This window comes from Polypterus senegalus, chromosome 1 (assembly GCF_016835505.1).
Source record: "Polypterus senegalus isolate Bchr_013 chromosome 1, ASM1683550v1, whole genome shotgun sequence".
Classification (NCBI taxonomy): Eukaryota; Metazoa; Chordata; class Cladistia; order Polypteriformes; family Polypteridae; genus Polypterus; species Polypterus senegalus.
Window position 1 is genome coordinate 317,363,022 of NC_053154.1, and position 27,881 is coordinate 317,390,902.

At 42.4% G+C, this 27,881-nt stretch overlaps 1 protein-coding gene across 1 annotated transcript in view; it reads right to left on the reverse strand.

The window, feature by feature from the left end:
- dusp8a (dual specificity phosphatase 8a) overlaps positions 1-27,881 on the reverse strand; it is a 386,719-nt gene that overhangs the window by 199,098 nt on the left and 159,740 nt on the right. The window contains exon 3 of the mRNA XM_039736580.1: positions 4,068-4,206. Coding sequence (XP_039592514.1) covers positions 4,068-4,206 — 139 coding nt within the window. The remainder of the gene's footprint in view (positions 1-4,067; positions 4,207-27,881) is intronic.

The window sequence follows — 27,881 nt, forward strand, 5'->3', positions numbered from 1 at the left end:
CACCTTGTGATGCGCTGTTGGGGAGCAGAAAGTGTGCAATGAATGAAATGAATGCTGTAAGTGATGGGACAGGGTGAGGGGGCTTCTCTTCTATTGGGAGACGAGTGACCAGAGACATTAGGAGAAAACTAATGTGTTCTAATGTGACCTGATTGAAGTGTTTAAAATTATGAAGGGAATTAGTCCAGTGGATCGAGACGATGACTTTAAAATGAGTTCATCAAGAACACGGGGACACAGTTGGAAACTTGTTAATGTTTAATTTCGCACAAATATTAGTTTTTTTTTACACAAAGAATGATAGACACTTGGAATAAGCGACCAAGTCGTGTGGTAGACAGGAAGACATTAGGGACTTTCAAAACTCGACTTCTCGATGTTTTTTTTGGAAGAAATAAGTGGATAGGACTGGCGAGGTTTGTTGGGCTGAATGGCCTGTTCTCGTCTAGTGTGTTCTAATGTTCTAAAAAACGGAAGGTGCGGCAAAAGAAAGGTTTGAGTATGGAGTCAGGAAACAATAAGCAGGAGCATTTGTGGTATCGAGAAAAAGGGATCGTGATTGACAACTGATTGGTAGGGAAAGCTTTCTTTTATTGGCTCTCAAACTGTGGGGCGGGCCCCCTTAGGGGGGGCACGAAGATGTGAAAAAATGAAAACAAGAATCGAAAATATGAAAAATACATTTATTGAAACCAAAACAAATTAACTTAAACTACATTCTGATACTAGAAAAATAAATATAGAGTTAGATAAATGTCGATAAAAGTAAAGTTGGTATAAGAAAATATGCATCTATGATATATCATTAATTAAAAAAGAACAAATTGGTATTAGTGGGCTCCTTTCAAAAAAAACGTTAGGGGGGCGCGATTAAAACTGTTATGAAAACTCGGGTCACAAATACGTAAAGGTTGAGAATCGCTGGTTTAGGAGATGTGCTCCGTAACCCAGATAATGGAGTAGAAAATAAGGCACCGACTGTTACAGAATGAAGACTTCAAGTAAAACGTAGAAAACTCCAATACCCCTGAGTTGTATTTCCTTATTATGCAGGTCGTTAAAATATTGTAGGAATTAATTAATTTTGTTAATATTGTATTATATTTTGTTTTGTAAATAAATACGACTATTCACTAATCTACAGTATATCATTTTTAAAATAGCCGTTATCCGTCTTTTCTCTTATCATCGGTCCCGACCCCAGACGGATAATCGAGGTTTTACTATACTTGAGATTTCCACAACCCTCCTTGTAAAGAGATGCCTTCTTCCTGCTTGTAGATTTGTTGAGCTAAAATCTTATTAGCTTTCTCTGCGTGTTCATGTAATGATGTCTTGCTTTAAAAATGAGTTGTTCAGTTTCTTTGGTTGTTAAGAGGTTGAGCTCTGAATGCAGAGCCTGTCCTTTCCCATGAAGCGTCTCACTTGGACACCTGGCATGTTCTTGATCTATTCTGGGAATTTCACTGATTAGCTCTGATGCTTTCTTGGTTTCCAATTTATTTTTGTGGGTAAGATATGAGATAATCTGTCTTCTTAGGAAAGCCTCCAGGGGTTTCCAGAGTATTCCTGTAGAAACCTCCAAAGATGTATTTGTCTAAAAAAAAAATTGATTTGCTTGGATATAAATTCTGTACAGTTCTCATCTGCTAATGGCAGGGGGTTTTAAGACGCCGTCTGTGAGATGACTATGTGGGGCATAGTGATTTTAGCTCCATGATCAAAGGAGTGTGGTCGTGAGAATGATAGCGTCGTACTTACAAGATTTAATCGTTATTATCTATAAAGACATAATCAATTATTGAGTAGCAGTGATGCACCGGTGAGTAGAAGGAATATGTTCTTGAGTTTGGGTTTAGAAATCTCCAGGGGTCTGATAAGTTGTGATCAGTTACAAACTGTGTAATTGTTTTTGCAGTGTTAGACATCATCGCCCCTGTCCTATCTAGGTCTGGATTTAAAACACAATTAAAGTCCCCAGGCATTATAATTTTATGAGTGTTCACATTGGGAATGGATGCAAATATGTTTTGGATGGAGTCACTATCATCCACATTGCGTGTATAAGCATTTATCAAAATCACTTTACAGTTAAATAAGTTGCCCATGACAATCACATACCTACCTTCAGGATCCAATACTACATCTGTTTCTACAGGAGAGACTGTTCTATGTAGAAGAATTCCCACAACTCTAGTTTTCTTTGTAAAGCTGGAATTGAATATTTGGCCAGTCCAGTCTCTGTGCAGCTGAAACTGATCCTTGCTTAATAAGTGGGTCTCCTGTAAAAATACTATTTTAGCGTTTAGGCCTGTTAGGTGAGAGAATACTTTCTCTTTAATTCATGATTCAGACCTTTAACATTCCAGCTCACAAAGTTAACTGTTTGGTCATGAAGACATTGCTTCTGAGCTTTACTCTTAACTTAAAATAAGACAAGCTTTGACCTTAATTTCCAGTTTTTCCCGGTGTTACTGCCATGAAGCCTAATGTTGCGTTAGCACTTATAATTATACTAGCTGTGTAAGCCCGTGCTGTAAAAAACATGATGTCCTAGAAACGATTGAAATCGTCAGAAAAAAACTGAAATGTAGAGATGTCAGGTAATTGAAAGGAACTACTCTGGGGGTCTCTCTCCTAGGAGGTTTCCTTTTGCCGATGTACTCGCCTCGCTTCTGTATTAACCACTAAGCGAATGACATTTTCTTTGGAGGTTTCGTTTTGCCGACTTGCTGGCCTTGCTCGCGTTTCCTCGGAGGTGGAGGCCTTTCCCTGACTCCTCTCACCTCTCACTTCCGGGCCGGACAGACACACACACTTCCATGCGTAGATGTTTATATAGAAGATAAGGATTAAAAGAATAGATTAGAAATTGCTTGTTCTCTCTCCCCTCCTATTTTGCCTCCCAATGTGAGGCTAGACCACACTTCACAAAGTCCCAGTCCTCTGACATACCTAGAGACAGAGCACGTCCAAAAACAAAATAAGCCCCCCAGCAGCGTATAAGGATCAAAATGGAGATATCTTTTGACAATACAGTCCAAATACTATAAGCAAAGAGAAAAAAATAACACCGCCGCTAACGGAGTTCCGCTTCAGACGTCCATCTTACCATACCAGACGAGACCCAGTCCCAAAATAAGAGATGCTTTCTGATATTCTTTTGCACTGCTCTTCAAATATGCGAATTCCCTGCAGGATCAACTGTGAATATCTATATGGTGAAGTTTATTTTAATGTTAAAAGCTAACAAAATTATTAGATATGAGGAAGGCAATGACTGCCCACGGCACTGTCCCTGCAGTATGAAATCAACCAGGCTAAGTAACCAAAGGAGAATAAACAAATCCAAAGCAGAAGGCCAACAAGGGACTAATAAACTTGTCAAAGGTCAAGAAGCAAATCAAACAAAAGTATATGGCCCCTAAAAAAATAAATAAATAAATAAACCAGCAGGGCGCCATAAATAGTGGAAACCTGAGACTGTAAGTCTTAAGTGACTCAGCCATCAAGTGCTGATGAAATACCAGAAAGCTGCTGATCAGCAAACAGGTCAACACACAACAGCAAACAGGGGCGTGGCCAGAGAGCAACAACACATGGGGGGGCGGAGACAAAAGTGTGAGGTCATCTGGAGAGATGATACTTCAGCAGCTGCTGGTCGGTCCACAGTTCACTCTTTGTTAGGTGTTTTGCAGTTAACACACACAGGTGACAAAGAAATTCAATGAATTCACTGAATGAAGCACTCCTGGCTAGCAATGTAGCGTCTTAAATGCAAAGCAATTATTAAAACAAAGATCTATGACTTTTTTTTTTAGTAAAGCATTGAATAGAACCGCACTGCTCAATGTACAGTAGTTCTACCCAGTAGTGTACAACCTTGCATTTCAACACGGCGTATAATAAATAACATGTTAAAAGGTCGATAGGAAAAAAAAAAAAAGCAGCCACCAATAAAATCATTTAACGTGTTGTTAACGGCTGAGCAAATGAAAACTGAAGATTTCGGTAATATGTGGATCATCTGACAAAACGGCCGACGACAGAAAAGGCTTTAGGCTTACCTGTGAGGAGTGACACTCGATGGAAACTGCTCTCCAGTTTGCAAAGAAGGATGTAGACAAAGCTGTCCGTGGAGAGCGAGCTGGGGTCCTTTGTGCACTGATCATAGACTACCACTTCCTGCTTTCTGTTCACATCCATCTGAAAACGAAAGAGCAAAAGAAACACATCACTTATTTTATTATTCCCACAGACGAGGATTACAGACAGACTGGAGAGAATGGCAGGTGACAAGCACTCGGTGACATCTTACAGAGAGTGGGCTGCTGACTTGGCGAATGATGGACGCTTGTATGTACAAAGGTCACAGCTAACTAATTGTAGGTACTGTTACTGTAGTTTGTGTGAAAGATCAGCCCTGAAACAAACAGACAGACAGACGCCTGTCTCCAAAACACACACATGTTTATTTTCTTCCCAATTTTTAGGACAACACAATGCACAATCCATTCACTTCTCTCTTTATTGCCGCCTCTACTCCTCTCCTCGCAAGCTCCGTCCTCTGCCTCCCGACTCCGGCTCTCCGAATGGAGTGAGGTGGCCTCTTTTATACCGCACCCAGCAGTGCTCCCGGGTGTTTCCTGACCGTCTTCCAGTAGCACTTCCGGGGGTGGCGCTAGTGCTGCAAACCCAGACTCTGGAGCTCTCCGGTTGTCCCCTGTTGGTGGCCACAGGCCGCCGCAGGGTTGAGCTTCTAAGCTCCAAGCCCACTGCCCCCAATACAAACCAGGGGTGCTGCCCTCTCATGTCTTGGGGGAGGTACTGCTGTTGACATGTCCTCTCCTCCGGTCCTCTTTTCAGAAGGGCATTTCGACCGGGCAAGGACCCCGGTCATCTGTCACACTTGGTAAGAAAAATTGAGAATCAACCACATTGTATGTTAAGCTTTACTCAATGGAAACACTAAACGTCCCAGCATGAGAACTCTAGCAGCCTGGTTTAGATCTTACAGTCGTGGCCAAAAGTTTTAAGAATAACACAAGTGTTGGTTTTCAAAGTGTGCTGCTTCAGTGTTTTTAGATCTTCTTCTCAGATGTTTCTCTGGTATACTGAAGTAGAAATACAAGCATTGCCTAAGTTTCAAAGGCTTTCATTGACAATGACATGAAGTTTATACACAGAGTCAATATTTGCAGTGCTGGCCCTTCTTTCTTTTTCCAAGACCTCTGCAATTCACCCTGGCAGGCTGGTAATCAACTTTTGGGCCAAATCCTGACCAAAGGTAGCCCATTTTTGATAATCAATGCTTGGAGTTTGTCACAATCGGTGGGTTGTTGTTTGTCCACCCGCCTCTTGAGGATTGACCACAAGTTCTCAGTGTGGAGTTTCCTGGCCATGGACCCAAAAGTTCAATGTTTTGTTCCCTGAGCCACTTAGTTATCAATTTTGCCTCATGGCCTGGTGCTCCATCATGCATTTTGGTCATCACACTGTTATTGGAAGGTTGGGAGAAGTTGTTCTCGGATGATGTTTTTGTCCCATTCTTGATTCACGGCTCAGGACTGGGACACCACCAGTGCAGAACTTGCTCAGGAATGGCAGCAGGAAGGTGTTGTGAAGCATAAACTTTGTGAAAACCAATTCTTCGTGTCATTCTCAAAACTTCTGGCCACGACTGTACATGTGCACAGAGGCCACAACTAGACCCACCTTAAGCAAAGAACAAAGTGAAATGTTCTGGAAAAACAACTAATGGATGATTCATATTTTTGAATTTTTTGTTCTTTTACAGCAGGGGTCCCCAACTCTGGTCCTGGAGGGCCCCAGTGGCTGCAGGTTTTCATGCTAACCCTTTTCTTAATTAGTGACCTGTTTTTGTTGCTATTGAGCTTCTTTTGAATTCATTTTATTTGACTTGCTCTTGAAGACTCGGACCCCTTAAATGTTTCTTTTTCCTTAATTAGCAACCAAACAATAATGAGATACAAAATGAACCAAAACAGAACCAGCAAACTGTGACCATCATACCATATCTGAAAATAAAGAAAGATGAGGTTCTCAGGAGTGCTCATCTGCTCAGATCCACAAAACATTTGACCAGCGCTCTTAGTAAAGAGACAATCAACAATTTCAGAAATGTCTGCCACTGCACAATGAGAGCAGCAAGAAGCCATGGAATTAAACAGCGGGTTTAATTAACAAGACTCGGCACCTAATTAAGCAATAGGTTGGAGTGAAACTGGTTGGGGTTTGAGGCCCTGACTTCATTGGTCTTCTGTTGGCTCCCTCACTTCACATTTCATTTCTGTTAGGGTGCCATTTAAGGAAAGAAATGAAGCAATTCAGTGGAGCGATGAAGAAGAACAAATCTTAAAAAACAAGTCAATTAAAATGAATGTTAAAGGAGTTAATCGGCAGCAAAAACAGGTCACTAATTAAGAAAAGGGTTAGAATGAAAACCTGCAGCCACTGAAGCCCTCCAGAAGTGGAGTTGGGGCCCCCTAAACTGCAGTGTTCGCTACGTACCATCAGTGGAGGTTACATTTATGGTACGTTTCTGCACAGGCAGTTTTCATTACCACACGATGGATTCCTGCCAAGCACTTGTTTGTCCTGTGCTGCTACATTACAATAAGGAAATAAAATAGATTTTAATTTGGATTTTATGTAACTGATGTAACAATACAGTCCAAATTGTTGAAGTGCAATGAAAATAAAATACCTTACATGTATTTTATATATATATATATTCTTATATAATACGCTACTGTGGCTGTCAGTTTGTCTGTCCAGGATTTTAAATCACCTGTCGCTCGCAAACCGTTTGACGTATTGACCTGACATTTGGTACACATATACTATGTGACATCTACTATCCGCTTTCGGGGTGATGATTTCCATCCATTATCGAACCCACTACATCCTAACTACAGGGTCTCAGGGGTCTGCTGGAGCCAATCCCAGCCAACACAGGGTGCAAGGCAGGAAACAAACCCCGGGCAGGGCGCCAGCCCACCACAGGGCACACACACACACACTAGGGACAATTTAGGACCGCCAATGCACCTAACCTGCATGTCTGTGGACTGTGGGAGGAAACACACGCAGACACGGGGAGAACATGCAAACTCCACATAGGGAGGACCCAGGAAGCGAACCCAGGTCTCCTAACTGCGAGGCAGCAGCGCTACCCACTGCGCCACCATGCCGCCCGTGATGATTTTTATTCCTCTTTATTTTTATTTTATTTTATTTTATTGTAGAATCAGCTTTCGACAGCAGCCAGCAGGGCGGCCTTGTGGTGCATGTGTACGGGTGCCATTCTCATCCGTACCACCTTTGCCGTCCTTTCACCCTACCTCTTCATATCTTAAATCATTCTTGAGGCAGATTGAACACTTAAGTGCAGGCTTAAGTGAGACATTAAGTAAAACGTACTAAGTAATTGCAACATAAACACGGACTGAATCAGTTTTAACGTGACAAGATGCCAATGAAAGAAGAGAAGAAGCGGACCACTAGGATGGAGAAAAGAAGAGCTGCTAAGGAAGCAGCAAGCGCATCAACCTCTGAGCAAATGAAGGGAAGACGTACAGAGAAAGAGGAGGACAACTAGGAATGATCAAGTCAAGTGTATTCGCAGTGTGTCATTGCTACTAATTATATATTGTAACGGACAGCCGGGATTCTTACCTGCCTGGGACGCCTCCATAACAGAACGACTGGGGGAAAGAGCTTGCACAGGGCAATACCTCCCCTGGGACAACAGACGGCAACCACCAAGGCGTGATACAGTGCCATGGGTTTAAATATGTATTGTGGCGGATGGCTGGGGCCCTCACCCCTAGCAGGACAAACAGGTCACTAATTAAGAAAAGGGTGTGAACGCTGGCCCCGGCACAGACAGACGGACAACATTTTTGCACCCAACACACTCTTTATTCACACTATTTACAGAACTATAAAAGTCACGTGCACTCACGAACCCCAGTGCCCTCTCACACCGATTTCCCCAATGTCCAGGCCCACAGTCTCTTGTGCCTTCCTGGCCGCCTCCTGTCCTCTCTCAAGCTTCGCCAACACTGCCTCCCGACGTCCACCCTGACAGGAGGGAGGCGGCCCCTTTTATGGGGAGCCGTATGGGCTCCAGCTGCTTCCCGGCACTTAACGGTGGCCACACCCCTGTGTGGCGGAAGTGCCGGCTGCGCGGAAGCCGTCCGTGTCTCCCTGGTCGTCTTCCCCCCGGCACTTCCTGGTGTGGCGGAAGTGCCGGGCTCCCGGAATAATTAGGCCCTGGGGCGCCGCCTGGCGGTGGCCACGGGTCCCTGAGGCTGGGCTTCCAAGCCCTGTACCCGAGGCCCCCTGCATAACCAGGACGGACGCCCCCACTCGGTCTGGAGGAGGCACACACCCTCCTCTGGTCCTCCAAGGTGTCCCGGCCGGGCTCCAGCCCCAGCCGAGGACCGTACGGGATAAACCGGCATCGGGGCGCCGCCTGGCGGTGACCACGGGCCCCTACAGGGTAGGGCTTCCATGCCCTCGACCCGTGGCTCCCAACAGAACCAGGACGGACGCCCCCTCGCGGTCTGGAGGAGGCACAAGCCATCCTCACGTCCTCCTGGGGAGCCCGGCCGGGGACCACAAGGGTTAGAATGAAAATCTGCTGCCACTGCTGCCCTCCAGGACCAGAGTTTGAGAACCCTGGATTAAGGAATGTCTCAGGAAAATGTTTGAAGCCGATCTTCTGGGTGGACGTGTAACATGTCCCTTTCATTACTCTCTGGCCCCTCTCGTCACAAAACTACACCGAGTCTCCTCTATGTTTCGCTGTAGGTCTGATGTTCTTCTCTTGGGAAGCTTAATTTTGTCACCTGCGGGCACAGAGCTGATGTGACCTGCCAAAAAGCTCCAGTGGTGACTCATCTCTCCATAGGACGTTCTCCCAGGAGCACAGTGGCTTGTCAAGATGCATTTGGGCAAATTCCAGCCTGGCTTTTTTTTTTACTCTTTTCTTTCAACACCAGAGTCCTCCTGGGTCTTCTTCCATTGAGCCCACCGTCACTCAAAAAGCATCACATGGTGCGATCAGACACTGACAGGACCTCAACATTGAAGTTTGGCTTGTATCTCTTTGGCTTTTTGTCTGCCATTCTGTCCTTCAGCCCCTTCAGGGGTCGAATTTCCTCTTGCAGCTGCGTCCAGAGAAGTTGTCTACAGTCCCTTGAACCTTAAACTTCTTAATAATATTTGCCACTGTTGTCACAGATGGTCTTTGATAATCTTTGTCTTTAACATGCTAGTCTAGAATTTTCTTGTTGATTTCCACAGACGACTCTCTCCTCTGCTTTCTCTGTGGTCCGTGTTCAGTGTGGGACACACGATGACACCAAACGGCAGAGTGACGACTTGTCTCCATTTAAATCAGCTGAATGACTAAGTGCATGATTGGAGACATGTGTGATACGAATTCAAGAAAACAGCGAGTGTGAAAAATCACTAAATACTCCAATTACTTGTGATCTTTTCTAGGGGTCCGAACAAACGTGTGCTGGCCATTTTAGAATGTCTTGGTAGAAGAAGCAGCACTCTTGATTTGAGACACTTTATTAACCCCCTTGGGGAAACTCTCTTTTCACATAACCTATGGAGGTCAGAGTGCAGGGTCAGCCACAGGGGAACGATTGTTTTTCATTTCATCACTTTTCAGGGGTCACACAGCACTTTTTCAACGAGCTGTAAGGGGACCAGCAAATGTGCCCACTTCTGTAAAAGACGGCATGCTATTAGCTATTTACAGAACTTCAATAAATAAATATTATAACAAACAACATACACCCCCTGAAATAGAAAGAAAGAAAGAAAGAAAGAAAACTTCTGACTTGGCTAAAGATGGCTGCCAGCTGGGTTAGAGGAGCTAGAGAACTGGAAATGATTTTTAATAAACAGTCAAATCCTGAGTAAATACAATATAATGCACCGCTGAGAAAATTGAATATTTTCCTAAATATGAATGGGAAAAACCTCTGTGCGTCTGTCAAGTTGTGATCCTGAATAAAAGAAGACAATACCGAGGCAGTTTCAGACGATATGCAGTAGCTGCAATTCACCTGTCAGGAGCAGAATTTAATACACTGATAAAAATGTCTCACCAGAACACATAGTTTAAAAAAAAAACTCTGGAGATTCAAAATATGTTAACAATATTTAAAAGCAATCAGCAATTTAGTGTCGAAGGAAGAGAAGAATATCATTCAGAACATTTCACGATGGTCCATTCTGTATACACATTCTGTCAGACAGGCTGAGAGATGGAGCTTTGTATGAAATGCTCTCGTGTTACCATTCAGCAGTACGTATCAGTTTCATTTTCCACAAGCTTATACAAATTACTATAGAAATTTAATAGGAGACACATAATGGGAAATCTCTTCATAACATATTAAAGATGGTGGAGGCCAGAGACAACATAAGCTTGCTTACACCCAGGGTGCTTACCTGTGTAGGTAAGTAGGTGGGTAGGCAGATAGATAGATAGATAGATAGATAGATAGATAGATAGATAGATAGATAGATAGATATGAAAGGCACTATATAGATAGATAGATAGATAGATAGATAGATAGATAGATAGATAGATAGATAGATAGATAGATAGATAGATAGATAGATAGATAGATATGAAAGGCACTATATAGATAGATAGATAGATAGATAGATAGATAGATAGATAGATAGATAGATAGATAGATATGAGAGGCACTATATAATAGAGATAGATAGATAGATAGATAGATAGATAGATAGATATGAAAGACACTATATAATAGAGATAGATAGATAGATAGATAGATAGATAGATAGATAGATAGATAGATAGATAGATAGATAGATAGATAGATAGATAGATAGGGAAAGGCCCTGACAGACACTCCATTACCCAGGACCCCCTGGCTCATCCACCTGCAGGTCTCCGAGTTCGCCCCTTAAGATGGATCGCTCATTTGTATCAAAAGCGCTGGAGAAACCAAAGAACAGAATTCTTGCAGTGAATACGACAGGAGAGACATTAAGTTTTTTCAAGCAGATGCAGCTTAGATAAAAGGCACATATTTGAAGATTATAAGGAGTCTGACAAATGAGGGGAGACCATTCTGTCCAAAGAGCTCATTTAATTAACTAAGGGTTCATCAAAACACTTTTTAAAAGTAGTGAGGTTTTCCACTTTATCGGCTGTATGTGACTCAGCACTTTGTTCCACATTCCCATGACCCAATCTGTGTGATAAAGTGCTGCAGGGATTCCATCTTAAACGTATTTCCTCTTAATTTCCAGTAGTGCCCTCAAGTAAGTGATTCACTCTTTAACAGAGAGAATTCTACTGGATCACATTTTGGAAGACATCAGTTGGTTCTCCGTGAAGCCTCCTCTGCGCTGCTTTAATCACCTCAGCCTGTCAAAGCAGGACATGCCTATTAGTCTCTGGGTGAATTCAGTAATGGCAGAGGGCGGTTTTGATGCATTGACCTCTGGGTTACAGAAGCAGGAAGTGTCCGCAGTCATTCTGTTATGCTACTCAAATTATACAAAAAGCAATTTTTAGATGTGGTGACCTCTGTCACCTGTTCACTCCATCCCTAAGGCTCCAGAAAGTGCTGCTGCTGTGGAAGACATCCGGCATTGACAAGACAGGAGTCTCTTCACCTCGTGACTACAGACCAGTGGCACTCCAATGTCTCATTACTGGTACTGGACTATAGGAGTTCCCCTGTGGTAGACCACTAGGACCCACTAAAGTTTTCCTATCAGACAAAGACTGGAGCGGAGGATGCCTTTATCTGTCTGCCCCACAAAGTTTCTTGTCACCTGGATAAAGCTGGCACCACTGTGAGGATTCTATGTTTTGATTTTTCCAGTGCTGTCAGTAACATCCAGCCATCTCTGTTAAGTGATAAACTCAGAGACATGCAGGTGGATGAGCCTGTGAGGTCCTGGAGGAAGGACGATCGATCAGGCAGACCACCATTTGTGAGACTCAAGTACTGTATGAGTAACACTGGAGTACCACAAGGAACAGGCCTGTCTGCTTCCCGCAACTCAGACTGTAAATATAAGAGCAGGCCGGGTCTCTTACAGAAAGTCTCAGATGATTCTGCACTTTTTGGGGTGTATTGATAAGGTGGGGATGAGACAGAGAAGAGGAGTCAGGAAGACTTTGTTTCTTGGTGCGAAACAAATGCGTATCAATAGACTCTGCTGAAACAATTGATGGTGATGGTGCGGAAGAAGAAAACATCAACTTACAATATCCCGTAGAATATCTACAACCACAATTCCATTCAAAATAGCAATCTGTTTAAATTCTACATCCGTATCCCCTTATGCAAGCGTCAGAACTGCAAAGAGGCTAGCGCGTAGTGCATGCCGGGGTGTTGGTGAGTAAAGCAAGCAGGGAGCAATATATATATATCTATATGTATGTACTAGCCGTCCCCCACAGCTTCGCCCTCATAGTAGTGAAACAGGACAGTGAGCAGGGCCCCACTTGGCTCCCCACTCCTGACGTCACTCTTCCTCCGCCCCTCGACCCGCAGCCTCTGTCTCGGATTAGCGCAAGTATATCACTCCTGCAAGCGAACTGTGATTCTTAGCGTGATGAGAGAAATCGCAAAATCAACCGCCAACATTTCAACCCGGTGCGGCAGCCCCTTCACTTCTCACACTCGTCTGTCTCCCCCCGACCCCCTGTACCCATACAGGACTTTGCTTGTCATCGCTGTTTAACTGTTTCACAGCTTGTGAGAGGGTAGGTTGTTTCATATGATCATTTTTTTTTATATTTTCTTACCAGAGAAATGAAAACTCTCTGTGATCGTAAATGCTGTTGTTTAACATTCAATCTCTATATACAGTCATATGAAAACGTTTGGGAACCCCTCTTAATTCTTTGGATTTTTGTTTATCATTCGCTGACCTTCCTTTTAATATCTGACATGCCTTATGGAAACAGTAGCATTTCAGCAGTGACATTAAGTTTATTGAATTAACAGAAAATATGCAATATGCATCATAACAAAATTAGACAGGTGCATAAATGTGGGCACCCCAACAGAGATATGACATCAATACTTAGCTGAGCCTCCTTTTGCAAATCTAACAGCCTCTTGATGCCTCCTATCGCCTTTGACGAGTGTCTGGATTCTGGATGGAGGTATTTCTGAATATTCTTCCACACAAAATCTCTCCAGTTCAATTCAATTTGATGGACAGCCTGCTTCAAATCATCCCATAGATTTTCGAGGATATTCAAATCAGGGGACTGTGACGGCCATTCCAGAACATTGTACTTCTCCCTCTTAATGAATGCCTTTGTAGATTTCGAACTGTATTTCGCGTCATTGTCTTGTTGGAATATCCAACCCCTGCGTAACTTCAACTTTGTGACCGATGCTTGAACATTATCCTGAAGAATTTGTTGATATTGGCTTGAATTCATCTGACCCTCGACTTTAACAAGGGTCCCAGTCCCTGAACTAGCCACACAGCATGATGGGACCTCCACCAAATTTGACAGTAGGTAGCAGGTGTTTTTCTTGGAATGCGGTGTTCTTCTTCCGCCATGCAAAGCGCTTTTTGTTCTGACCATATAACTCAGTTTGTGTCTCTTCAGTCCAAAGCACTTTGTTCCAAAATGAATCTGGCTTGTCTAAATGAGCATTGGCATACAACAAGCGACTCTGTTTGTGGCGTGAGTGCAGAAAGGGCGTCTTTCTCATCACCCTGCCATACAGATGTTCTTTGTGCAAATTGTGCTGAATTGTAGACCGATGTACAGATACACCATCTGCAGCGAGATGTTCTTGCAGGTCTTTGGAGGTGATCTGTGGGTTGTCTGTCACCATTCTCACAATCCTGCTCATATGCCACTCCTGTATTTTTCTTGGCCTGCCAGACCTGCTGGGTTTAACAGCAACTGTGCCTGTGGCCTTCCATTTCCTGATTCCATTCCTTACAGTTGATACTGACAGTTTAAACCTCTGAGGTAGCTTTTTGTAGCCTTCCCCTAAACCAGGAGACTGAACAATCTTTGCTTTCTGATCTTTTGGGAGTTGCTTTGAGGATCTCATGCTGTCTGTCACTCTTCAGAGGTGAGTCAAAGGGAAGCACAACTTGCGATTGACCACCTTAAATACCTTTTACCACTCATGATTGGACACTCCTGTCTATGAAGTTCAAGGCTTAGCAAGCTCATCCAACCAATTTGGTGTTGCCAGTAATCAGCACTGAGCAGTGACAGGCATTCAAATCAGCACAATGACAAGGGGGGACCCACATTTGTGCACAGCCAGTTTTTCACATTTGATTTAATTTCATACAACTAAATACTGCGTCACTAAAAATCTTTGTTCGGAAAACACCGCAGTACTCCGATGTTCCTAGGAAATGAAAGACACACCACTGTTATCTTTCTGGATGAAAGGAGAGTCAATTATTATGCAGGCTGAGAGGAGTTCTCAAACTTTTTCATATGACTGTATATAAAATCCAATGTCTCTCTGTCTGTCTGTTTTTCACAAGAGAACTACTTAACGTATTTAGAGCGGGTTTTTTTCTATAATTTGCTTGAACTTTCCGCATGATTTTGCAACTTCTCTCATTGTGCTATGTATCATTGTTCGCTTGTGATACCTATTTATTTCTGCGAATCTGAGCTACACACAGCAGGCCGGGTGGTGGTTGTAGGGGGTCCTCCTCACACACTAGCCTCGGGGCGTTACTTACCTCCGCTTAGCTAGCGAACGGATTTAGATCAGGTTTTTTTCCTAAAATTTGCTTGAACATTCCGGTTGATTTTGCAACTTCTCTCATCGCCTGAAGTATCAGAGTTCACTTGCAGGAGCAATTTATTTGCACAAATCCGAGAGAGAGGCTGCGGGCCGAGGGGACGGGGAGGCAGGACCTCAGGTGTTAGGAGCCAGACAGGGCCCTCCTCACTCACGTTCGAGTCGCTCTATCTCTCGCCACGTGTTGGAGCATACCTTGCTTCCGCCTAGCTAGCGATACTTGTTTATTTATTGATTTTTAAAGTTTGTCCCGTTTCCAGCAGGGGACAGGTAGTAATAAATAAAAGAAACATAACCTCAAATAAATGGCATAAAATTAGACAATGCAAACAAGAAACACCACTTTGAACTCCGGCCAGGGGAGAAATACTAACGATTAGGTCCGATTCCTGCACGCTTCACATTCATCCATCTGTGCAAATGCCACACAGGTTTGGTCAGTAGCTCATCCTTCTAAAAATTGAACATAATCATCTTGGCTCATGAGCAGGCCTTTGTGATAACAGATTCTTTCAAGCTGTAATAACCGTTTTTACAGGTCAGTGACTACACACTGTACACATATGGCTACTAATGAAACCCAGATGTTAAAATGCATGAGGTAACTAATGACAGTGCTGAGGGTGACATCATTGCTCAGAGAATGGTCTGTACATCTGATGCCTCACGTAATGCCTTTCTAATGGCCCCTGTTAAAGCGATTCACTCTAAATGCAGTAATTTAGGAATGAGGAACAAGTCATAATTATTATTTTTTTTTTGTATTTCTGTTTCATAACTGTCCATAACTGAGGACCAAGCTGGGAGACAACTGAGGAAGCTATGGGACCCGATAGAGTCAGTCCTCGAGTTCTGAAGGCCTGGGCTCACCCACTTTGTGGTGTCCTCTGTCACATGTTCAGTCTGTCCCTAAGGCTGCTGTGTTGTTCCTGTTCCAAAGACGGCAGCCGTCTCTTCACCTCATGACTACACACCGGTGGCGCTTGCGTCTCAACAACAACATTTATTTCTATAGGACATTTTCATACAAATAATGTAGCTCAAAGTGCTTTACATGATAAAGAAAAGAGAAATAAAAGACAAAGTAGGAATTAGAATAAGACAACACTAATTAACATTGAATAAGAATAAGATGGCCAGGGAGGACAGAAAAAACAAAACAAAAAAAAAACTCCAGAAGGCTGAAGAGAAAAAATAAAATCTGCAGGGGTTCCAGACCATGAGACCGCCTAGCCCCCTCTGGCACCTTTGAGGGGCTGGTTCTGGACCCCTCTAAAGATCTTGAGCCAGAAGGTGTGAAACGGACTCAAGCAAGAACAAAGATCTGCAACTCAAGGGATGACAGCTAAGACGGACAGAAGAACTCGCCTATTACAAGACACCGATTTTGTAAATGGAGTTGACTTTAATCCAATCAGGAGAATAATAATTTATTTTTAGGCACCTTTCACGGCACACAAGGACACCTTACAGAGCACATTAATAACAACAGTCACAGCATAAAATTAATAAAACTAACAAATCGTGCTTGCGAAAATTTTGCAAGAATAAAAGAGTTAAAGAAATGATGATGAGGGAGAGAACATCACACGTTACAGTAAGAAAGCAGCTTTCAACAGCATGAATATTTAAAATACAAAATGTTACGTGAACAGGTGAACAGAATATATTGGATAAAAAGGGAAATGCAGGGCACATGTACAGTAAGTCAGTATGTGTGAAGTGTGGCCGTCAGGTAATAACTATACCGACGTCTATAAGAATTGTTAGAAAACGCAATTTATTGCATTAATGTTATTGTCAGCGAAAATATTCCCCTGTGTGTAACCTGCACGTACCTGTACAATGTAACTCTGATAAATATAGTGTACAGCTGGCCATGGGTAAAATCAGGGCCTAGTAAATAAACTCCAATGTTATTAAACGTTCGTTGTGACTTGGTGATAGTCATACAATATGCTAAAGAAAAAGGGAATTGCCTACGCAGTGATATTGAGGGAATATCTTGTTTTGAGTTGACAATGTTATGGAATCCCTGTAGTTTTTCCGTCGTAATGTTTCTTGTTGTCTGGCAGTTTACCGGTGCTCTTCAGAAAGGTTGTTTGTGTAATTTGTTTTTCGTTCACTGTCGAGGTGTAAGACTTGCTGCCGCTGGTCTTCAGATAATGTCATACGTCGTCTTTGTTGTTCTAAGGCATCTTGCCTGTGCTGGTTGGTCCGACGTAATGTAGATGTTTCTGTTTCTGTGCGTTGGTGTGAGTATGTCGGCCGGCAAGACTGTTTCTGTTGGTTGCAGCTACACTGTATGTGCCTTTTCATTTTATCAGGAGGCTTATGTTGAAGTGAAGGAGAAAGGAAGTGTCAAATGGTGGTGTCATAATGCAGTTTTGGTCAATAACAAAATAAACAGTCAAATACCACAGTTGATAATTGGTCACATTGAGGAACTGAAGACTTGAAGATAAGCCTAAAACCAAAACCCTGGCAGGAACACGGATTACTCGCTATTGTTGTAGAGGGATATAGTAGTTGTGGCAACCGTTGTTTATATCGAGCAAAAATGGACACAAGCGAAATAATATAAGGATATTACAGTACAATAAAACCATAATAAATACAATAATAAAACTGAATTTAAATTTATCAGATAAAATTATCAGACAGAATAAGCCAGCTTAAAAAGACGTGATTTAAGAGGAGATTTAAAGGTAGGAGTAGAGTCGATGTTATGAATATCTTGTGGGAGAGAGTTCCAGAGGCGAGGGGCTACTTGACTGAAAACTCTAAACCCCATGGTAGTCAAGAGAGCAGAACGTCTAATAAGATTGATAGAGGAAGAAGACCTAAGGATACGAGAAGGAATGAAGATGTGAAGAAGATCCGAAAGACAAGGAGATGCCAGATTATAGAGGGTCTTGTCTCTATACACAGTATATAAAATCCAATGTCTGTCTGTCTGTATGTCTGTCCTCTTTTCACGAGAGAATTACTTAACGGATTTAGATCGGGTTGTTTTCTATAATTTGCTTGAACGTTCCGGTTGATTTTGCGACTTCTCTCATTGCGCTAAGTATCACAGTTCGTTTGCAGGAGCGATTTATTCATGCTAATAAGACGGTGGGCCGAGACAAAGGGGAAGCGTGATGTCAGGAGTAGGGAGCCAGGTGGGGCCTTCCTCACTCACACGCCAGCCTCCATTTGAGTTGCTCTCCCTGTCTCCACGTATTGGAGCATACCTTGCCTCCGCTTAGCTAGCGATACTTGCTCATTTATTGATTTTTAAAGTTGGGCTCCGTGGGGAAGGTTTCACTGCCGTCCATTTAGTACACAAGTACCTTTTTACCTTACTGTCACTGATTGCCTAAATGCTTTGGTGCACACAGCGAGGTTTCTAAATTGTTAATGCAGTAGTTTTCTGCTCTTTGAATTTCTGATGCCAGCTTTGAGGTTGCTCCTGCCTGCTAATTAACCTGACGCATATATCTTTAGGGACAGAAAACTGAAGTGGAATACCTGCTGAAAATACACCCAAAAACAGAATGTGTGAATGTCACGTGAATGACGGCAAGCCTAGAACCTGATGGAGCGGTTATAGGTTACGGGTACCACTGTGCCAACCTGCTACCACTGCAAATTTATATCAATTACATCAACTACCAAAAAAAATCATATGTACGGTCAACCACAAACAACAATGTCCTTATAAAATGTAGGCCGTCTTTTGTAAATAAAGCACAGAGCCTTGTCCTGTCAAATCGGTCTAAGTAAGGGTGCATGGAAGACACCCAGCCTCATTTCTTGTGAAGCTAAAAGGGAAACTGGCCTCCGACTCTTTATTTCCTATCACCATGTCATTTGTTCTAAAGGATATATGGTTATTCGGTCTGAACAAACAAGAAGTTTCCCCTGTTTAAGGAAATGTTGAAGGTAAAAAAAATACTAGTAATACAAATGAGGTCATTGCTACCAGAAGTACGCCTACATTCTTACACACAATACTCTTTTTAAAGCTGCGCAAACAAAAATGAAAAGAGCAAAACGAAAGCATCAGGCAACATTATATTGACGGCCCAAATGTATGAAGTTTGCAGATGATACCAGGATGGGAGGATTGACAGATAATCATCCATTGAATCATCACAGACGGTACTTGGACAACAGATAGGCTTGGGCAGATGACGTTTAATGGAAGTAAATGTAAAGAATTCTGTGGCATTGGGGAAATTTTGAATAAATAATCAGGACCCGGCAGCGGTGCAGGCTCCAATCGAGTGTGGGTGTGTGTAAGCGTGGTTTGCTCCGGGTATGGCTGATCGATCGTGCATGCTCACGTGTAAATGTGAGCCTCATTAGTGGCATGTCACACCTGCGCCCAAGTTAGGCAAGCCAAAATTAAAGGACAAGAACGGGGCAACACGGTCATGAAAAGACAAGAAAGATCGGGTCCGACAAGAAGATGGATGTGAAAAGACGAGAAAGATCGAGTCCAACAAGAGCCTAATTATCAAAATGGCTTCTCCTATTCACCTTCATGCTAGTCAGGAAAACCCAGAACATGCTTTTTTAATATGTTATTCAGACAACAGATATCACATTTTGTAATGCAGTGCCTCATAAGTAATTACTTATTCTTTGAATTTTAGGATCTCAGGAAGCTGAAAACATTTCCAGCAGAATGAGATACAAGATATGAACCGACTCTAGAAGGGGAGCCTGTTGTTCTATTCACTGTGGGCAGAATGTTAATGCTCATCATAAATAAAGTGAATCATGAGAGAGCAGGGCAGACTCATTTAAAATACACAGGCTATAATGAATTTCATTTCTAGGTACCTTTAGGAAAATGGACAAGTTTTCATGATAAATTCCAGGCTTTATTACATCTCTGTTTGCACAGGTCTACAGTCTTGGTGTTATTTTAAATGGCCTTTGAATCACGTATTAGTAATATTACCACATTAGCTTTTTTCCATCTTAAATAAATGGTTGAATCCTCCACTCCTTACACTCGTGTAGCGCCTTCCAGAGGATCTTCTACTTCTTCTTTAGGTTGCTCCAGTTAGGGGTCGCCACAGTGGATCATGTTCTTCCATATCTTTCTATCCTCGTAATCTTGTTCTGTTACCCCCATCACCTGCATGTCTTCTCTCACCACATCCATAAACCTTCTCTTAGGCCTTCCTCTTCTCCTCTTACCTGGCAGCTCTTTCCTTAGCATCCTTCTCCCAATATTCCCAGCGTCTCTCCTCTACACATGTCCATACTAACACAATCTCGCCTCTCTGACTTTGTCTCTCAACTGTCCAACTTGAGCTGACCCTCTAATGTCCTCATTTCTAATCCTGTTCATCCTTGCCACACCCAATGCAAATCTTAGCATCTTTAACTCTGTCTCCTTCTCTAACCCATATAACATAGCTGGTCTCACTACCGTCCTGTAGATCTTCCCTTTCACTCTTGCTGATATCCCTCTGTCACAAATCACTCCTGACACTCTTCTCCACCCATTCCACCCCATGCCTGCACTCTCTTCTTCACCCCTCTTCTACACTCCATGCTACTCTGTACTGCTGAAGTATTTAAACTCATGCACCTTCACCAACTCTGCTCCCTCATCCTCACCATTCCACTGACCTCCCTCTCTTGCTCCTACTAACCTTCATTCCTCTCCTCTCTAGAGCATATCTCTCCATCTCTCCAGGGTCTCTTTAACTTGCTCCCTACTCTCAATACAGATCACAATGTCATCAGCAAACATCACAGTACACGAGGACTATGGTTACAAAATCAAAACTTATTGGAATATGTTTAGAAATACGATGACAGCAAACACATTAACTCAAAACATTTCTTCTTTTCCCCCCAGATTCTTCTGTGCACTCCTTATACCGCTAGCGGACCGTGATTTTCAAGATGCCACTCACCCGACAGCAACACAGCTGGTGTGTTGGAAATTCATACAACGTAAATCAGATGCAAATTTCATGTGAATCCGCCTACTAACAAGTCCATTTTGAAGTGGTGTAACAATTTTGTTGAGGAAGGTGGCATCTGTGACCAGAGATAGGGACATTTAGGCCGACCACAAGTCTCACAGGATGTTGTTAATCGCGTCACAGAAACCTTTTCGTGGAGACCGAAAAACTCAATGCGCAGAGGTAGCCGAGAGTCCCAAAAAGTATGGTTAGCAAGATCTTACATAATCGCTTTGCACTTTCACCCTTAAAAGCTGCAATTGGTGCAGAAATTACAACCTTCAGACAATGCAACGTGACTTCAATCCTGTACGGATCTCCAGGCGTTAACTGAAAATGATGCAAACCTGCAGTCAAAGATCATCTTTAGTGATGAGGTGACCTTCCACTTAAATGGAAATTATATGAAACTATATTATATGAAACTTTATGAGCTGATGAAACTGTAGCCTCAAAGGTGAAAGAATACTCCAGTAAATTTTGTAACCATTTAAGATCAAGGAGTGTTTTTGTGGGCACCCTGTATTTTCAATAACGTTTATAAAGGACATCTTTTCATTCTGAAGTGTCATTTCTGGACAACATGTGGCCACTGCAGATTCTGTGAGGTCACAATTTTGGACTTCATTATTCAACACCTGCACAACAGATTACTCTACACGTACTGCAAAAACCCGTCACTTTCAGATGATAATTCATTAAAACCACATTTTCTGCTCAGAAATCCAGATAGTTGAGAAAAGGCCGTCGAGAAACTGAACTACAAATCAGTAGTTTTTTGATGAAGAGTTTTACTTTAACGCTCAACAGTCTCATACACCCTGTGCTCAGTTTGGGTTGTGTCCTCCGTCTGTGACGACATCTCAGCTGCTGAGATCACGTTATGAAACTGGCTCTGTACTTTAACTTGCCAGCCTGTGGGGTGTGAGCTCTGTTTTTACTGCATGATTGCACTTCATGATAATAGTTACTATAAAAAAACACTGCAAAGAGGAGCAGCACTTACAACAAACTGATCTGACTCAGGAAGAAACGAGTAAGACTGTCAACAGTGCACTTAAAGAAGCTCAGGGTTTAAGCGCACACACACCAGTCAACGTTAATGAAACTTTATAACAATGGCGGTCCTTTTTACCAACGGCAATACATCTCCATAATTCCACAACTGCAACTGTGATGGCCAAGTTAGAAGTTTTTTTTCTTTGAGCCATTCTGGTGTTCAGACCAAAGTTTGTGTGTATATATCTATTTATTTATTTAAAGAGCTTCTGTAAAAAGCCAAATTTCCCCCTGGGGACAAATTTAGTTAGTCAGATCTATCCATGTATCTATTATATAGTGCCTTTCATATCTATCTATTATTCTGTTATATAGTGCTTTTCGAATCTATATATCTCTCTGTTATATAGTGTCTTTTACATCTATCTATTGTGATGGACCGCTAGGACTCTTACCCGGCCCAGACGCCTTCGTAACAGAAGGACCGGGCTATAACTGGGACGACAGAAGGCAGCCCCCCAGGCTTGCTACGGTGACAATGGTTTGGAGCGTAGAAGCTCAACACTGATGGGGCCTGTGGCTACCACCATTTGGGGTGGAAAGGGAACTGCTAAGCCCTCCTCTGCAGGGCTGCCGTCACACCTGGAAAAATGTCTGGAATGAGACTGTGGAACACCTGGAGCATTTCTGGGTACTCTATAGAAGGGGCTGCCTCAGTCCATATGGGGAGCAGGAGCTGGGAGGTGGAGGACAAAGCCTGAGGGAGGACTGGAGGCAGAAGTGATGAGAAGAGACAAGAAGAAGAAAGGGACCGTGTATTTGGTGCTTGTTTGAAAAACGTTTCCCACCCCTAATAAACGCGTACTGTGTGCTGGACTTGCGTTGGGTGTTCGGGGAGCTGTGTGCCCCTGGTGGTTGACACTATCTATCTATAATATAGTACCTATCTATCTATGTATCTATCTATCTGTTATATAGTGCCTTTCATATCTATCTATCAATTATATTGTGCCTTTCATATCTATCTGTCTAATATATAGTGCCTTTCATATCACTCTATTTATCTGTTATATAGCACCTTTCATATCTATCTATCTGTTGTATAGCGCTTTTCCTATCTATCTATCTATCTATCTATCTATCTATCTATCTATCTATCTATCTATCTATCTATCTATCATATAGTGCCTTTCCTGTCTGTCTGTCTATCTATCTATCTGTTATATAGTACCTTTTATATCTCTCTGTTGTATAGCACCTTTCATTATCTATCTCTCTATCTGTTATATAGCACCTTTCATATCTATCATACAGTGCCTTTACTATCTATCTGTTATAAAGCACCTTTCATATCTATCTATCGTATAGTGCCTTTCCTGTCTGTCTATCTATCTATCTGTTATATAGTGCCTTTTATATCTATCTGTGGGCGGCACGGTGGTGCAGTGGGTAGCACTGCTGCCTCGCAGTTAGGAGACCCGGGTTCACTTCCTGGGTCCTCCCTGCGTGGAGTTTGCATGTTCTCCCAGTGTCTGCGTGGGTTTCCTCCCACAGTCCAAAGACATGCAGGTTAGGTTGATTGGCGATTCTAAATTGTCCCTGGTGTATGGGTGTGGGTGTGTGTGTCCTGCGGTGGGTTGGCACCCTGCCCGGGATTGGTTCCTGCCTTCTGCCCTGTGTTGGCTGGGATTGGCTCCAGCAGACCCCCATGGCCCTGTGTTCGGATTCAGCGGGTTGGAAAATGGATGGATGGATATCTATCTGTTATATAGCACCTTTCATATCTATCTATCTATCTATCTATCTATCTATCTATCTATCTGTTATATAGCACCTTTCATATCTATCTATCTATCTATCAATCATATAGTGCCTTTTATATCTATCATGTAGTCTTTTTCATGTCTATCATATAGTGCCTTTCCTTTCATATCTATCTATCTATCTATTATATAGCACCTTTCATATCTGTCTGTTTTATAGTGCTTTTCATATCTACCTATTTACCTATATAATTGTTTGAAGTCTGCCCTTACCACATATTTGCTAAATTCTTTCAATCATCTACAGTCCCGTGATGAGAACCGTTTTATAAAATCTTTGCAAAAAATCCCGTCAAACAACTGCAAACTGTGTGTTGCATCCATTGCTGAAGAAACCATTTGAAGGTCAGCCACTGTCGACATATTTTCCCTTTTTCATTTTTCATGTTTCTTCGTAATCTCCTTTCACTTGGGGTCAGCTGTTTGAGCCTCTCCTCCGAGCTGCGGCCCTGCGTTCCTGGAATGAATCTAGCACGGTGGGCGTCAGTTTTTTTTCCTCTGCAGACTCATCTCTGCTTCGTGAAGTAAAGCTGAACCCGTTATTTTGTTTTTGTTTTTTTTTTTTAAAGGAAGTGTCAGGTCCTACCTAAGTATAAACACTGTGGACTATTACGGCTTTAAATCTTACTGCCCTCTAAACTATTTCCGTAAAGGAAACATGACTTCATTCTGAGGACTTTAGTCAAACCAATTAACCCGTTTGAGTTTTTGTTGTCTGACTTGTGTTTGCAGAAAGGGGCCTCTCTAAACGGTGGTCCTGCCTCCACGAGCGTAGGGTCTGTTTCGTGTTAAACACACTTGTGATTACGCCTTTAGTGGTGCTGCACACCTCCTCAAAAACTTTCTTGTACTGAGCTGAAACTTCTGGAGTGGCACTTAATGAATGATTCTGAAGAACAACATGAATGGTGGGAATTCCAGCTGGAAAAATGACACCAGTTGCATTCTAATTGGTGGACTGATGATGATGATTCCTGACTAGACATTGTGAAACATGCAGCACCTTTATTATAATTCACACCCAGCTATGGTTACATTATCCTCTGAGCTCATTACCTGCTGCTATGTAATAAGTAATGTAATAATGTAATAATATATTGTAGGCCGAGTGGTGGCTCTGAGGTTAGGGATCTGCACTGGCAATCAGAAGTTTGCCGGTTCAAATCCCGTAAATGCCAAAAGTGACTCTGCTCTGTTGGGCCCTTGAGTAAGGCCCTTAACCTGCAATCGCTGAGCGCTTTGAGTAGTGAGAAAAGCGCCATATAAATGCAAAGAAGTATTTAGGAACTTTACAGCAACAATATTAGAACATCTAACAATGGCCCAAGGTTTGTGTCTCTTAGCATTGCTTACATTTGGATAGCAATGAAAATCCTGGGAACACCCACTGAACAATACAGAAACGTTACGTGTTCTGTGCACTGGGTTCCTCTTGGAATTTAAGTAATGACAGAATTGCTTGTATTTGTCAAATTGGGCAAGAAAAACACAAATTTACAGTTGGGTACCTTGGGACACCCAAGAGAAGCACTTAGGACTTGCTATAGACGCGGACCCTCATTGAAAAAGTGCCATCTGCCTCCTGAAAAGTGACAAAATGAAAAGTCCCATCATGTGTACCGGCATGCCTTTCAGATGTCATCGCACCAACACAGCAAGTGTGGCCAGAGATCAAGTGCTGCTTATTCTACCAAGACATTCGAAAATGGCCTGGGCACATTTGTTGGGACCCCTCGAAAAGATCCTAAAGAACTGGGCTGGAGTGATTTTCCAAACTTGCTGCTTTCTTGAATTCATATCACACATGTCTGCAATTGTGAAATCAGTCATTCAGCCAATTTAAATGGAGACAAGTCGTCACTCTGCTGTTTGGTGTCATCGTGTGTCGCACACTGAAAACGGAGCACAGAGAGCAAAGGAGAGAGTCATCGGAGGAGATAAAAAAGACAAGCACGTGAAAGACAAAGGACAGAAGACCACCTACAAGCAGCTTAATGTCCCTTTGACAACAGTTACAAATATTATTAAGAAATTTAAGGTCCAGGGGGCCACAGCTGCAAGAGGAAAATCGACCCCAGAATGGGCAGAAGGACAAAATGACAGACAAAAAGCCAAAGACAACCGTAAAGAGATACAAGATGAACTCCAAGGTCGAGGTCCATCAGTGTCTGAGCACACCAACCGACAACAAGATGATGATCCAAACATACTGATGAGGCAACGAAGGAGTTTATCAAAGCTAAAACATGGAAAATTCTTGAATGGCCAAGCCAGACACCTGATTTCAATCCAATCGAGCAGGCCTTCCATATGCTGAAGAGAAAACTTAAGGGGACAAGACCACCGAAACTAGCAGGAGCTGAAAATGGCTGCATGAGAGGCTTGGCAGAACATCACTAGAGAAGATCCTCAGCACTTAGTGATGTCTATAAATCTCAGACTTCATGCAGTCATTACATGTGAGGGATATGTGACAAAGAACTAAATATGATGACGACTTTAACAGACCTGCCATTGCTGTGACACCAAACATTATGCTGCCCTGAAATATGTACAAATCCTCTTAAATGAAAGGCTGCAATGTGCTTGCAAAGTGTTTGATTTGTCAATTTAAAGTGTGGCGCCGAGGGGGAAATCAAGGGGAGATGCGTCTTTGTCCCCAACCATAATAGAGGGCACTGTATCCACATTCCTGATGCGGCTTTATAAATACACTGAAATTAACCGCATATTGTTTATTAGTTTAAGGCATCTGATTGTAATTAACCTGTAACCATATAGTGGTCCACAGAATGGTCAAACTATTCTAAATATCATAACTGCTTTAGTGTTGTTACTCTCACTGCACCTTCTTCTTCTTTCAGCTGCTCTCATTAGGGGTTGCCACATCGGATCATCTTTTTCCATATTACTCTCACTGCACCACTGTATAACAGAATTATCGGTATACCGCATCAAGCACACGCTGCCTCAGCCATGCTGTCTACTTGAACTGCTCCCATACAGCAAACGCTTCAGAGCCTTTCCTGTACGGACCTCGCGGTTCAGAAACAGTTTCATCCCAAGAACTCTAAACACACTCAATCAGTCCATCAAGTGCTCCTTGTAGAACTGTTTGTACTTATTAGTACAATCACCTGACTGTAAACTTGTGATAGAGTTGTAATATTGCACAACCTGAGCCACTTAGTAAAGAGCGTATTTACATATGATGACAATATCATTTTTAAGATGAAATGCAGCAAAATATGTTTATTATATTATACAGATAAAACTTTAACTTCATTTAAATAATCTATATTGTTAATCAATAAACATGTGAGGACACGGTGCCAGTGCTAGCGAGGAGCTGGCGCTCCGTTCACGGATTGTTCCTGCCTTACACTGTATGCTTGCTGGTTCTGACGCAACACTGGAAGGATAGATGGACAGAATAATTAAACACGTACTACGAAGGTATTTCGATGTTCCTTAAAAGTTTTGAAGAATCGGTGTTCTAAGCTTACAGATGACTTAACATCTATTACAGAGCTGACTGTGTGCGATTGGGCATTTAGAGAAAGAAAAGTAAGGACAGGAAATGGGGGTTAGTACATTTGAAAGAGACAGCACTGCTACAATAAAGTATTTCATCGAGGCTCGTGCACGGCGCAGCAAGCATCTTGTGTGAGACATGAACAATAACTGCGCCACCATGTTCCCATGTTTAATAACATGGTTTAACTCCTATCATCATGAAAATGATATCACGTATACATCTCAGTATTTTAATTATTCAGAGAGCTGTAATATCACGAATGTAATGGATACTGTGTCTTGTCGGAGGAAGAGAAAGCCCGTCTTAGAAGCACGTAGTGATTCACACACATAGAGCACATTGAAGAACAAATACAAAGCAAAGCATTTAATGTGCTACTTTAGTTATGATGGGATTTGAGAAACTAGTAAATTAAACAATTTTAAAATGAAGTTTATGATGGTTGGAAAATGGATGGATGGGTTTATGATGTTCTACTTTAATGACAAAATAAACTAAGTGATTAAAGTGGAAATTTGGCCTTTTTTTTCTCTGTACCCTAATAAGCTTTCATATGACACTCAGATGGTGGGCTACAACTCGCCTTTCTATGGTGACTTTGACATCTGACAACTTCTTTTTTATTTCGGAACTGTGCAACTTTGTGAACGTGAGCTTTCAAGTTTCTCCGACACTCTATGTCACTCGATCAACTTCTTTT